The 13,630-nt window shown below is 45.6% G+C and overlaps 3 protein-coding genes across 8 annotated transcripts in view; 1 reads left to right on the plus strand and 2 right to left on the minus strand.

Moving 5' to 3' along the window:
- igfbp3 (insulin-like growth factor binding protein 3) overlaps window positions 1-4,982 on the plus strand; it is a 9,483-nt gene extending 4,501 nt beyond the window's left edge. The window contains exons 4-5 of one of the 2 annotated variants that reach the window (XM_056596563.1): window positions 3,140-3,234; window positions 4,127-4,982. In XM_056596563.1, coding sequence (XP_056452538.1) covers window positions 3,140-3,234; window positions 4,127-4,235 — 204 coding nt within the window. In that variant the 3' untranslated portion in view covers window positions 4,236-4,982. Of the gene's footprint in view, window positions 1-1,789; window positions 3,235-4,126 lie in introns of those variants that run through there. The other variant, XM_056596565.1, reaches the window with a different exon arrangement.
- On the minus strand, window positions 3,368-6,000 carry LOC130387468 (insulin-like growth factor-binding protein 1). The gene is made up of 4 exons (XM_056596567.1): window positions 5,504-6,000; window positions 4,740-4,882; window positions 4,299-4,427; window positions 3,368-4,176 (listed from the first exon to the last, which is right to left on the minus strand). The coding sequence occupies exons 1-4, from the start codon at window positions 5,865-5,867 to the stop codon at window positions 4,051-4,053; spliced, it is 762 nt and encodes a 253-aa protein (XP_056452542.1). The 5' UTR covers window positions 5,868-6,000; the 3' UTR covers window positions 3,368-4,050.
- A 1,260-nt stretch (window positions 6,001-7,260) lies between these two features.
- Window positions 7,261-10,531, minus strand: LOC130387462 (uncharacterized). Of its 5 annotated transcripts, none has more exons than XM_056596557.1 (5): window positions 10,304-10,531; window positions 9,325-9,356; window positions 7,879-8,721; window positions 7,724-7,807; window positions 7,261-7,592 (listed from the first exon to the last, which is right to left on the minus strand). In XM_056596557.1, exons 2-5 carry the CDS (start codon window positions 9,343-9,345, stop codon window positions 7,497-7,499), a joined length of 1,044 nt encoding a protein of 347 aa, XP_056452532.1. In that variant the 5' UTR covers window positions 9,346-9,356; window positions 10,304-10,531; the 3' UTR covers window positions 7,261-7,496. The 5 variants fall into 5 exon arrangements, with proteins under 5 accessions (XP_056452532.1, XP_056452530.1, XP_056452531.1 ...); XM_056596555.1 differs by having other exon boundaries at window positions 7,267-7,592; window positions 9,325-9,359; XM_056596556.1 differs by lacking the exon at window positions 10,304-10,531 and adding an exon at window positions 9,707-9,834 and having other exon boundaries at window positions 7,267-7,592; window positions 9,325-9,359.
- Between the last annotated feature and the right edge of the window lie 3,099 nt (window positions 10,532-13,630).

Here is a 13,630-nt window from a genome sequence, read left to right on the forward strand (position 1 = left end):
GTAGCCTGTTGGTAGTCCTTACAGCCTCATCGTCATAGCCCCACCGCTGCCCAAGTGAGGTAGACCCCAGCCTCCTGGCTCCGTGCGAGAGGGGAAGGAGGAGGAGCCCTGGAGAGCCGTGCTGCAGCACAGACCCCAAGGCGAGGGTGGTGGAAGCTTCTGGAACAACGTCCAGTTAAAAAAAAAAAAAACGGGAACCCTCCCAGGGAGACAGACGTCAAGGTGGCCGACGCGCTCGCCCCATAATTGCCGGACTTTTGAGACGCGGGCACCGAAATAGCCCGGCGGGTGTCTCCACCCCCCCCCTCCCCTCCACCCTCCCCTCCACCCTCTCCACCACCCCCACCACCCCCCCAAGTACCGGAGCAGCGGTCCAGCCCAGTATGTAATAACTGAGTGGTTCTGACGCATTCATATGGGGCCACTTAAGAGTTCCTCCTTGAAACGCCATCGCCGAGAACCGGGAACATTTTTTCAAAAATAATGATGATGCTTTTTTTTCTTTTTTTGCCGCCTAACGGCTTCCCGCCTGATGGAAGCTGGACACGGTCCGTCCCCCCGTCCCTCCCCCCGAGGTCCGGAATGTTCTGGTGGTGTCCTTATGGCACCTCTGTGATGCAGGCGGCGCCACGATCTGATGTCTGTGTGTGTCTGTTTGTGTGGAATGGACGTAAGACAAAGCAAAGTTTTTGTTTTTGTTTTTTGCACACCTTGAACATGTGCGCCGGAGTTTAGTGTAGCCTTGAGGCAACTTGTCAGAGTGTAGCGCTCTGTACAGCAGAAAACCCGATGAACAATTCCACAGAATGCATTGCTAACAAACATGACTGTCAGAGAGAGAGAGAGAGAGAGAGAGAGAGAGAGAGAGAGAGAGAGAGAGAGAGAGAGAGAGGAGAGAGAGGAGAGAGAGAGAGAGAGAGAGAGAGAGAGAGAGAGTGAGAGATTCACTGCAACAGATCAGCCCGTGAAGGACACTGTGTAACAACACATAACCGAATAGGCTCGGACCGCCAACCCCCCCCCCCCCCCCCCCCCCCGCTCCCTGATCCACCATCGGGATTGGTCGGTGCGCTCGTCTGCCGCGGTGGCGGCGGTAGTGGCGGCGTCTCCCCGGCATCGCTCGGGCCCTTCAAATGAATGGCTGAATGTTTTACTAGAGTTTTACGTTGACCTTTAGTCAAATTGGCAGTAAAATAACAGCCCTGGGGCAGCTCCGTACAGACTCTGCAAGTCATTTGTAGTACCCATCATTTAGAGCTGTGGGGTATAATCAGCAACAGATGATTTGCGCTGGCCACCAGCTTCTGGAAATAGATCCGCCGGGCTCGCGCAGTGAGTTGTTCACCGAGAAACGGGGGACTGGAAGCAAATCTTTTAACCAGGTCTCTCTCTGTGTTTACCTTGAAGGTCTCCGTACTGTAAATGTCTGTGTGTGTGTGCGTGTGTGCTTGCGTGTGTGCGTGCGTGCGTGCGTGCGTGCATGCGTTTAAAAATACCACAGCCCAACTGGACGGGCCGGTCTCACTCAACGTTGCACAAGCTGACCCATTAATGCCTCTTAACTATTTCTGTTGCCCTCCCTGACCTCAGACCGGCCTGCTGCCCATTATGCACAATATTTAACTGGGTTTATAAATTGACCACCCCCCCGACCGTCACCACCCTCACCACCCGCCTCTCCTCCAACCCCCGCACATATTTCACACATCACTTGGGCTCACCCCATCCCCCTGTCTTTCCTTCCCTCTCACTCGCTCTCTATCTCTCTCTCTCCCTCTCTCTCCTGCAGTGTCGTCCGTCCAAGGGCCGTAAGCGAGGCTTCTGTTGGTGCGTAGACAAGTATGGCCATCCCCTGCCAGGTTTCGATGGCAAGGAGAAGGGAGATGCCCAGGACTTTAACTCAGAGAGCCAGTAGGTCTCGAGAGTCGCAGGGAAGGGGGAGGACTGTAGAGAGAGAGAGGGAGAGATCGAGAGAGAGAGAGAGCGCTTGGACAATATACGGATGGCTACTGGTAATTGTTTGCACAGTGGACCAACAAGGCAGAATGGGGACTAGATTACAAAGAAAGGGTTTTTCTGTAGTCTCCTGAAGCAGTGGCTCGTTTGATGGGCCAGACCAAGGCTGGCCATCGCCCTGACAGAACGAAGTCACCGTTTAAGTGTTTGTGGTTTTTTCATTACAAATATTGAGGTCTTCACATTCACTTTTAAATGTGTCCTTAGCATTGACAATGGGCCTTTGTTTTGTTTTTCGCACAATTAGGTGCCACTAATTGTGTGTGCACGCTTGGGCTGTTTAATCATGTGCTTGTGACTTTGAGTGTTTTTTGGTTTGTTCTAGTTGGTTTAAAGAAAGTTAATGTGTAGTTGTGTCTCTGTGATTCTGATTGCTGGCAAGGCTGGCGTAAACATGTATTTGTATCTTTTGTGTTATGTGTGCAATATGTTTTCGAGAAGAAGCATTTCTGTGCTTGTGTGACTCAAGGCCCCTAGGTTGGTACACAGCCCATTCCTAGTAAGCTATACCCTGCATTCCTATTGTACACAGGTGACTTACCTATGCCGTCGTTCATTTGTTTGTTTGACACTTACGATAAGCTTTGGAGGAGGGGTTTGTTTGCGAGGAAGAAATTCCAATAATAAACCAAGGAGCTATTGCCTATGAACAATACGATGTACATTGGAGACTTCTCCAGTTTTTTAATAAGCTAGGCTGTTGTGCTAAAGGCTACAGCAACTTCTTGTTTTGATTTTTCATGTGATAACATATGCCAATTGCCTTTCAGGTTAATACGATGTGTGCATGTACATTGCAACCCTCAGACGTCTATTTTTAATTAATAAAGGCAGTGTAAACTGAAGCATGTGCCATGTCTTCTGTTCTGTGAGAAAGAGGCAATGAGACAACATCATTTGTGACCAGCTACATTTATTTGAAGCACATTGCATATCTACAAATGCACAACATCCAAAATATATACACATGAACAAAACAATAAAGGGGCCACGGTTCTGGCTTGAGTTTCATACGATAACACACCAAAGAACAACTGAACCGTTTGAATAAATACAGACAAATATAAACGTCTCTTTTATGTACAACTCCTGAGCAAAATAACATGAGATGATCCGTCCCTAGCCTGGCGGATCCAGAGGAACCAGCGAACAGCGAGCTGAGGTAGACAACCCAGGCCAGCAGAGAGCCGTCATCGCAGAGACCTCGCGGCGGCCTGAGTGAGTGCTGATATGTTTGCGTTTGGTCACCACACGCATACTTGCGGTGCTTTAAGTATCGCCCACCCCCTGACCAATCCACACACCCCCCCCCCCCCCCCCCCCCCCTCCCACCCACCCACCCTACCCCTCCACCCCCGTTCCAATACCGTTGAGGAAATGTCAATGGAGATACATTCCAACACTGTCAACATGTTGGATGAATGAGTCGTTGTGTGGTGGCAGTGCACAGCCCCGTGTTTGAATGAATGAATGAATGAGCGAATGAAAAAAATTAAAACACACATGGCTTCAAGATTGTGAAGCCTCTGAAACAGGCCTGGAAGTGCTGCAGACCTGTGGTCTGTAGCCATGGAGTTATTTAGCTGACTCAAATGTATACAGTGCTGCCCTATTTACAAAAAAAAAAGTAGGCAAACATATTAAAAAGTCTAAAAATTACAAGCAGGGTCCCGAGAGTGCGTGTTGACAAATTTAGAATAAATAAGACTCGATATATACATTAGGTCAATAAATTAAAATGATTTGTTTTCTCCTGAATTCACATAAAATCATTTTATGTGAATGTGGGTGTCTTTGCGGCTATATAACTTATTTAATATGTTTGTTTGTACGTTGTAATGTATCAATGGCGCATCTCTATTTACCTGAAGCTCAGGTTCATACGTTAACCACAGTATAAATATATATAACCTATTTGTTTGTTTGTGTTTGTCTGTGTATTTGTGTGTGTGCATGTGAGCGCTTGCATGTTTGTGTGTGCGTGTGTGCTTGTGTGTTTGCACGCACACCGTTTGTATTTCCATGTCCATGCTCTCAGTGTGTAAGTTCCTGATTGCACTCCGAGTCCGTGGGCAGGTCATTTGATCCCGGAATCCTCTTCCCATTCCAGGAAGAGACGCACCAGCAGCGAGCCGGAGGATCATTCAAGGAGGACTCACACTGAAGAAGGGGGCGGGGCGAACCGAGAGAGAGGGAGGGTCAATGACACAGGTCATTAGGAAGAGGCGACGCAAGCAGAATAGGAACATGAGACTGAAGGGGCTTCGTGGTACGTTGCTTACCTGCTTGGCTTTGTAGTAGCCGTACTTGTCACAGTTGGGGAGGTAGAATGTTGTGAACTTGTCTCCTAGTGCCTGCTGGGAGCTCGCGATGCCATCCAGCGCGTCGTGCAGTTCAGTGTGACAAGGACCCTGCACAGCAAAAGTGAACCGTTAGAACAGACAATGGATGCACAATGTGGTCGTTTATTAAGTCTGCATTAGGTTGATTCATGGCTGATTCTGGTCCCGCATTGTCGTTCTCCCCTTATTCACACAAAGCTAATTCATTTATTTTATGTCTTTATTGTTTGTTTCCGTTGTTTGTTTTGTATGTTTGATTTGAGGTACGGCTTTGGCGTTTAATAAAGAATCAAATGAAAAATGTCATCAGCCTCTCGAACAATTTCTAAAGCTTTCTTTGTGATAAAGTATTAATACTACTAATACTACCAACTGTCCCACCTGCTGCACCAGTTTCTTCAGGATGGAGTTGACCTTGGCTTTGATTGTCTCCTGGGCCTCCACTGCGTCCCTGGGCTCCAGGGGGCCGTTGAACCCTAACAGATAGTGCAGGGAGCCGTGGTCCGGGAGGCCGCCCACCTCCTCTGCAGGGGAAGGGGGCACAGCTCAGATTAATACACAATCATCACAGTCATTTTCTTACAAATCAATATGAAAATAAATAAAAATGTACTGACAAAAATAGAACCCAAAAATGTGTCGTTTACTTACTTTACTATTAGTGGTTTACTACTTAAACCACTCTAGGTTTACTGGTGCACTAGGTTCACTTAAACGAGATATTGATTCAGCAAACGAATCATTGACACAAAAAACAACCGTGAAAATGTTGTTGAATCCCACCAACAGCACCACAGAGAAGAGCTTCCCCATAAGAGAGAGAGAGGGGGGGGGGGGGGGGAGAGAGAGAGAGAGGGGGGGGGATGAGAGTGAGAGAGAGAGAGAGAGAGAGAGATGAGGGAGAGGGAGAGATGAGGGAGAGAGAGAGAGAGATGAGGGAGAGAGAGAGTGAAATGAGGGAGAGAGAGAGAGATTAGGGAGAGAGAGATTAGGGAGAGAAAGAGAGAGAAAGATGAGGGAGCGAGAGTCAGAGAGCGAGTCAGAGAGAGAGACAGAGAGAGAGAGAGAGAGAGAGAGAGAGAGAGAGAGAGAGGGAGAGAGAGAGAGAGCAGAGAGAGAGTGTGTCTGAGTCGGATGGGTCTCACCTGTCCCGGGCTCCTGGGTGCAGACGCCCTGTCCCCTGATGAGGGCGTGGAGCGGCCTGGCCTCCCCGGGCCCGGCGGTGCAGCGGAGGCCCAGGCCGCAGTGGGCCGTGTGGACCCCGCAGGACGAGCCCGTCTCCAGGGCACAGGCCATGCAGCAGCCGCAGCCGGGCTCCCGCAGCATCTGCCCGCAGTCCGGGGCGACGGCGGGGCACTGGCTGAGCTTCTCCGGGGTGCAGGCGGAGCAGCGGATGGGTTCGATGGGCCCCGCCACCGGGGAGCAGCTCGCCAGCCCCCCCAAGACCCCCACACTCACCACCACCACCGTCACCACCACCACTGTCAACCTCCTGTGTATTCCAGACATCTCCCGGCTTCAGCGACGTATTCTCTTGAGTTTCTCTTTGGTCTGGTGTAGCTCTGGCCCTTTTTGTTCCTCGCTGAGCTTCAACCTAGTGCTGGTGCGTTGGGGATGGTGTTTTTCTTCTGAAATTGATTTCCCTTAACCGGCCGTATTTATACACCCCTCCAGCCCCCGCACGAGTTAATCTTTGACCCGGTGGTTGAGCCTATGTAAAATGTTTTCGAACAACCCGTGTGGCTGGGGCGGACGGTCTTGCTTGAAGTGCGTAGATTCCCGTTTCACAATGGCCGCGGTCAATATTGACTCTGGAACATTGAGGGATGTACCTCAAAACAACCCCCCCCTGGTGAAGTTATGCACTGGACAACATCCAAAACATCACCCCATGATGGCATGTTATGTGAACAATGTAACATTCAGTACCAAATCATGAATATATATGTTTATAAGAATTACATAAGTTTCATGATAAGCGGGCAATGCCACAAGAACTGATTAACTCTACATTTAAATTCAGGGAATTTAACAGACACTTGTCAAAAACCGACTTACACGTTTCATACACATATCGACGGCAGAGTCAACCATGCAGGGTGACAGCCAGCTCGTCGGGAGCAGTTAGGGTGAGGTGTCTTGCTCAGGGACACCTCCACACTCACAGCTAGCAGGAGCAGGGGATCGACCTAGCCACCTTTCGGTTACAAGACCTCCTGAGCTAAGCCAGGTTTAAAGGTTCCCTGACATGCCACCAGTTGTGGGCTCATTAGCCGTTACAAGCCGTTTTGGAAATCTGTCCCTTATGACATCACAGGTGGGCGTGTCCACCTAGATGAGGGACGGACAGATGAGCAACGTTTGCTACAGTCCACTGGGTAGGCTGGTAGACTGATCTATCCGGCACACATCTAGGTGGACACGCCACCCCTGTGATGTCATAAGGGACAGATTTCCAAAACGGCTTGTAACGGCTAATCAGCCCACACCTGGTGGCATGTCATGGGACCTTTAATACAGGTGACTGTTGAGCAATGACGATGCAGGCTAGAATTTGTCACATCATTAAGTTGTTGACTGAAGAAACCCAATAACATATTGGCCACTGCAGTCTATTTGGTGAAGGGTCACCTTATCGTTCAGACAGCACAAACAACGGCCTCATGACCCTTTAACAGAGCCTTACAACAAACATTATGGATTCCTGCACCGCAATCACAACATGTTTGTGTGAAGACAGCCAGTAGTAATTGATTGTTGCTTTGGTGTAGTATTACATAGGACTTAAAAAGAGCCTGGCTCTGTTGTCGTCATGTTTGAATAGTCAGTTCAGAAAGGTCGGTCTAACTTTTAACTTGGCAAATCAGGAATAGCTACCATAAAAAAAATCAAAAAACACTCTGATGTGCAACACATTTATTTGTAGGACTTTTATTTAGAAATCATAGCTTCTTTCATTTTTTGTTGTTTTCTTCAAGAAAAAATACTTGATTGTCTGTGGGACTTCAGCCAAAATAAAGTTAGATATCAAAAATAAATTGAGCTTAAAGTAAAACTCTACCATCCCAGTGAAAATGCCCCACGATAAACAACATCATCACACCATTGAAAGAAGTTCAGAAAACAAGCAACGACCCGTTATGCCTTTGCATGTTCATATTCAACGAACAGTACATGTTTTGTCGACTCCTCAATGCTAAACATGAGCTCCAGCAACCAGCCAGGAAAATCCTCCTTGGGAGAGTTGAAAAGGTTTGCAGGGAGAGGGGGGGGGAAGAGAGAGGATGGGGTTAGCGCACATTGGTGTAGCATTATATTGAATGATGCTGTATTGAGCAGGTACTACTGATACTTCTGTTGCCTACATCAGATGAACGCCTCCTCTTCGTGCCTTTCTTTGGCTGCTCTGCTCTTGACCGGCGCCACGCTCTCTCTGCCCAGGAGTAGACCTAGAGAACAGATGCATTTCAGCACAGACAGCACAAAGACGGTGTCAAGGAAAATTGGGGGAAAGGCATACCTTCATGTTTGGGAGTCCATGGCTCCACTGTCTGCCCGGTTGAGGCCAAAGGCTGTGTCCTGGTGGGGGGGTGTGTTCTGATGAAGGGGGGTGGTCTGATGCAGAGGTGTATTCTGATGATGGGGTGTGTTCGGATGGAGAGGAGTGTGTGGGTGGAGGCGGGGTGTGTTCTGAAGGACTGGTGTATCCCGATGGAGAGGTGTGTTCGGGTGGAGAGCTGTGGCCTAATGGAGGGCTGTGTTGGGATGAAGAGGTCTGATCGGGTGGAGAGGCGTGTTCCGATGAAGGACCGTGTTCGGGTGGAGAGGTACTTTCTGAAGAAGGGGTGTGTCCTGATGGAGGGGTTTGTTGTGATGAAGAGGTCTGATCGGGTGGAGAGGTGTGTTCTGATGAAGGACCGTGTTCGGGTGGAGAGGTACTTTCTGAAGAAGGGGTGTGTTCTGATGATGGAGAGGGTTCGGGGGGAGAGGCGGTGGGCTGTGGTTCGGCTGTACAGAGGGAGCTGTCTTCTGACCCAGACTCACTCTGGACATTGTCCACATAGCGCGTCTCTTGGAAGACGACGTCGAAGTCACGAGGCAGTCGCCAGGGTCTTGGCGTCAGACAGGGAGAGTCAGAGTCTTCCTCATCTTCTTCTCCCCCTCCTTCCACTCTGCCACTTTCCTCTTCGTCTTCTTCGTCTTCTTCCCCCATTTGGTCCACTGTCTCCTTTCCACCTCCTTTTTGGGTCTCCTCTCTGTCCCCATCATCCTCTTCCATGTCACGGGCTTCATCATCATCATCACCCTCCTCTTCCTCCTCCTCCTCCTCCTCGATACATGTGAGGATTGACCTACACGTCATCTGTGGGACAACTTGAGTTATAAACCTTTTTCACAGAGGTGCCATCATAGGACGGACACAGCTGTCGCTCATAACACTAATTATAGGTCTGCTCCCTTAACGTACCAGTGCACAGATAGTAGACCAAACTAGTATCGAGGACACACATTGGCCTTTCAAGGTGCTTTGACACATAAATAAAAACACCTGCCCATAGTTCCCGAATTATATTTCAGAGGTTTCAGATTTAGCCCTGCTAGACAGCTCTCTGAAAAGGCCCCATATCTGTGTGTGCGTTATCGTCACTGGTTTTGTCAATACCCTTACCATGGTAATCACTAATCAGTGTTATGTGTTACAACTGTGTTTGTGTTACACCTGTGTTTGTCTTACACCGATCTTCCCGTGAAGAGGGTGTATAGTCCTCTCCAATCCCATATTCATTGTACTTTTTTTTAACGTTTATGATTGAAGAACAATTAAAAAAAATATTTTGATTCCAAAATGCGTTGATAAGACATTTTTTCCTTTCATCATTAAATAATCACCACTAACACTCTTAAACTGTTTTTTATATTTATGTATATTTTATAATATTGATAATCAATGTAGATGTTCACTTACATATTCCGACCGATGGTCCATTTGTTAGTAGTCTGCTGTCAAACAAACAAAGGTTGGTTATCTTTCTCTTGTATAATTTAATCAGGTTCACAGGGACACTCAGATTATAATAATCGTCCGGATTATCACATAACATAATTCCAAAGTATACAATAGCAACATAATATTAGAATAGTCAAAAGGGGACAATAGTAATATTAAGTCAAAATAACAACTTTAAGGACTATGGAGACAACTCTGGAATTGGCCCAAACCAGTTTGACCTCATTCAACTCCCTAGTGTAGTTTGTGAGGTTCATCAAACCACTGTTTACCTTGGATTTCATCCCATTACTTAATGTCCATATCTGCGTGTTTGCCAACCTATGTCAAGCAAACTTACCTTTTAGAGAACACCCTTGTTTTAGTGTGAATAATTACTTGAGTTACTTTTCTGAAACCAAACCTATGACAAAAGTTTATTCGCAACGTGAACTCGGACGTAAACTAATGCAGCTGTTTCTAGTCAATTCATTAAAAGAATAGGCCTACTGCTGTAATTGTTCTTACCAAGATTCCTGCCGTTTTACTTTTTTCGAATTTTTTTACGAACAAATAGGAATCGAATCCAAATTAATAACGAAATCTGTATTATAAAGGTGAAGGCAAGCCTAACTCAGTTGAATTCGTCTTTTTGATGTAGTGTCTTTAATGGAAACCGCACAGCTCTGCCAGTTAGGAATGATGATCAATAATAATGAGATGTTGCAAATGATTCGTCATGTGGTAACTACCACTAAATAAATAACCATCGACTTTGCACACTTTATTGTTTGAGAACACAGATGTTCAAATTGATTTATTTAAATTCTAGTCGACCGTACTGAACCGAATATAAGATGTTTTTTTTTTCTTCCTGGAAATGCGTGGGGTCGTCTTACATTCGGGGTCTAGACTTTTAAATGTCAATATACATTCACAACTTCCTGGTGATAAATACCTTTCATTTCACCAACTCCATCTGGTCCTATCGGGTCGTCCTCCCGATACCTTGCTCGCAGACCGCAACAGTAGCATACATTAGTAGAGACAGCTAATTGCCGTCACTGATGTTGAACGCACTTCATACGAACGCTTGGATTCCGTGATCTGAGCGGAGGTTATTTTCCAGCAGTGCCTGTCTGGCTTGTTTGCGCCTTGCTCGACATCTCTCTATACTCTGGGGATGTATGGACAGAAGAGTGTCGTGGCTGTTCTTATCCTCCCGCGACTCTGTTTTTAATTATAATGATTTTCAAGTATAATTATTTGATCTTAAAAAAATATCTTCCAAAAATAAGTATTGAAAAAGAAAAGAAAAAAACGATTCAAATATTTGAATTCTAGGTAGTTGTTGTAATATTTTAATATTTGAGACTTAGATTTTGTATGCCCAAATAACTGAGCAGCATGTAATACATTACTATGGTAGTTAAACACAGTATTAATATAAAGTGTTTCGTAACCGAGAGTACAGCTCTCAGACTGTTATTGTTGGTAGCCTTAGAAAGAGGTGACTCCATAACAACTCCTGGTTGGCTGCCTGAGTGTTAGATTGCACAAGCCGAGGCATTGGTGACTAGGCACTTTACAGAGATTGAACAGCAAAGGACACACTGAAGAGAAACCATGGGCCCTCTTAGGCCCAGTCAGATGTCTGTATGACTGGTTCCTCTTAGGCCCAGTCAGATGTCTGTATGACTGGTTCCTCTTAGGCCCAGTCAGATGTCTGTATGTTGACCCTTAGACCACCTTCACCATCAACTGTTCCCTGCCAACACTTCAAACTTAGACCATTTCAGGACTAAGTATAACTTGATCAACAAACCATTAAAAACCAGCTTGACATTGTGCACCCAAATATTTAATTTATTCCAAAATATTCAATAATCCTTTACACTACAAGATACAACAATGTTTACAGTTTTCAGGCTAATTAAAGGGTATAATATTTATATCAAAGGGAATAACATACAGCTCCACATGTATTGGATGTAAGTGTGGTGAATGTGAGGGTAGTAAATGTGAGGGTAGTGAATGTGAGGGTACTGAATGTGAGGGTAGTAACATATGAGTGTGTGCGTGCATGCATGTGTGTGTTGTATTTCTGTATTTCTCCAAGCCTAATGTAGGTTAGTATGTCCTTTACGTGCCCCATTTCACTGTAGGCCTACTATTTGACAACAAGTTCTGGTTTGGCATTAACTAATGTATCAATAGCAGCACACAAAGTCATCTGCAGCACGAGGCATTGCTCCCTGGGTCAGCACAACATTACCTCCCCTTAACACCACCTCACCTGTGCCTCCCACTCTGTCCTCAAAGCAATGGTTCATTGCCTGCCCATCAAAGCTGAAGATAAAGAGTTGTACGCACAAAATGTTTGCGAAAGATCCACAATGCGACACAACACAGATCTTTGCAGAGCTGCGGCCATTCATACTTCCATGTCAAGTTCACGTCTACACCAGGGAGCAGTATAATGTTTCTGACCCAAAATGTACAATAAAAGAGGAGCAAATCTGAAACAGAACCGGAATCGGAAAGGGTTATTTATTTTTCGGATCCTTTCCAAAATGTTAGAATATAATCGGAGCCTGTCAGTGGCAGTAACAAGCACTGATAGAGGGGCACTATTGTAGGCTACAATACAAACACTAATTACATTGCAGCCGGGTTTCCTGGATTATGGATGCAAGGTTTGCACTCAATACTGGACCAATTTGGTCCGCATTAGTCCCCTGCAACCAAAATGATTGGAAAATTACGATCCAGTTATTTTCCAGTACTTCTCCTTTTCCTGAAGTTCTCCTCAAAGATGAAAGACTTGACTGCAAGTCTTTAGAGTCAGTCAAAAACGGACACCAAATGCTATCATCCTGCTAAACCATTCCCCCTATTGTCTTGCAGAGGCAGTGCACATCCAGTTTGAACAATTAGCTATCAGGTAGCATCCTTTCACACAACGGTGCTGCCCCCTGTGGCCATCCATGCACTGTTGAATTACAACAAGAAGAATCATGTGCTATTTCAATGTGAAGCACACTTGTGTATTACTACTCGTTGGCCGGGATGCCTTCTGATATACGTTTGCACATACACTGAGGAGATAGCCACGGACAAGCTACAAACCCATGAGTCATCTGGTCTCCAGCATGGTACAAAAATGAGAGTAACTTATTATTTGAGCTCCACAGAATATCTCTTGCCATAATAAGTATGAATCTGTCTTACAAAAAGGTGCGTTCTCATAACAGCACGTCTGAACTACATCCAGCATCTAGGACCAGGGCAGATTTAGATAAGAAACACTGTTGAATGTGTATGAAGAGGCAGTCGAATCAGAAAACATCTCAATACCTCCTCTCCTCACCACAACACCAGAGGTTTTCAGCTCAGCACAGTATCAGTACCTCCCAATCCGGTCTGACAAACCCACATCGCCTCCCCTCCCACCACCTGGCTCCACCACTAGTTATGGCACTGATTTGACTATATACATACTTATTGTGTTTATAGGATGATGACTGACATTGACATTTACATGAGCACATGTGGATCAAAGTCATTGTATGACTTGACCTCATCCAAGAACATCAAACATCTTTATGGCATAGTCCACTATGGACGATTGACAACTGGACAGATTGTCCTGCAAAATATTCACAATTAGGATTTTTCAAACTTCATATTTTTCATAGGATTCTGTTGAGAAGTCTCAAGACCTCCAACTCCCATGTTGTTACCATCCTGCTCAAGGACTGAGGAAAACATGACCCCCACTTGTGCATAAGACTGTGGGAGAAGGAGAAGAACAAGGTTATGAATGAAATTACAGAGCTAGGATAAATATTAAATTGTAAAACGTATAATGTAACATTAGGCTGAAGACTAATTGACTAAAATCTGTATAATCTAGCGATAGGTATATGTATAGTCTTCTCTATTTAGAAAATAAGAATAATAAATAAACATGAGTCAGAAAATATGTTAAGAAAATATGCATTTGAATCGGGGGTATCCTATTATTTTTTGAACTCACTATTAGAATATGTAATTTATATGTTTGCCATATAATGATACTTATTAATGATGATTTAACTGAGTGAAACAAGAGCGCAGGTAGAGGCATTGGTATCCATGTTAACTCTGGAGTGCCCCCTACAGCGTTGGAATAACAAGGCATCCAATTGACACTATCAATTTAAAACATAATAGCAACGTCTATTATCGAACATTTCTATTAAACCGTGGTTACCGAAACTCAGACATTCGTCACTTGTCCCTG

Source organism: Gadus chalcogrammus, chromosome 8 (genome assembly GCF_026213295.1).
Source record: "Gadus chalcogrammus isolate NIFS_2021 chromosome 8, NIFS_Gcha_1.0, whole genome shotgun sequence".
Classification (NCBI taxonomy): Eukaryota; Metazoa; Chordata; class Actinopteri; order Gadiformes; family Gadidae; genus Gadus; species Gadus chalcogrammus.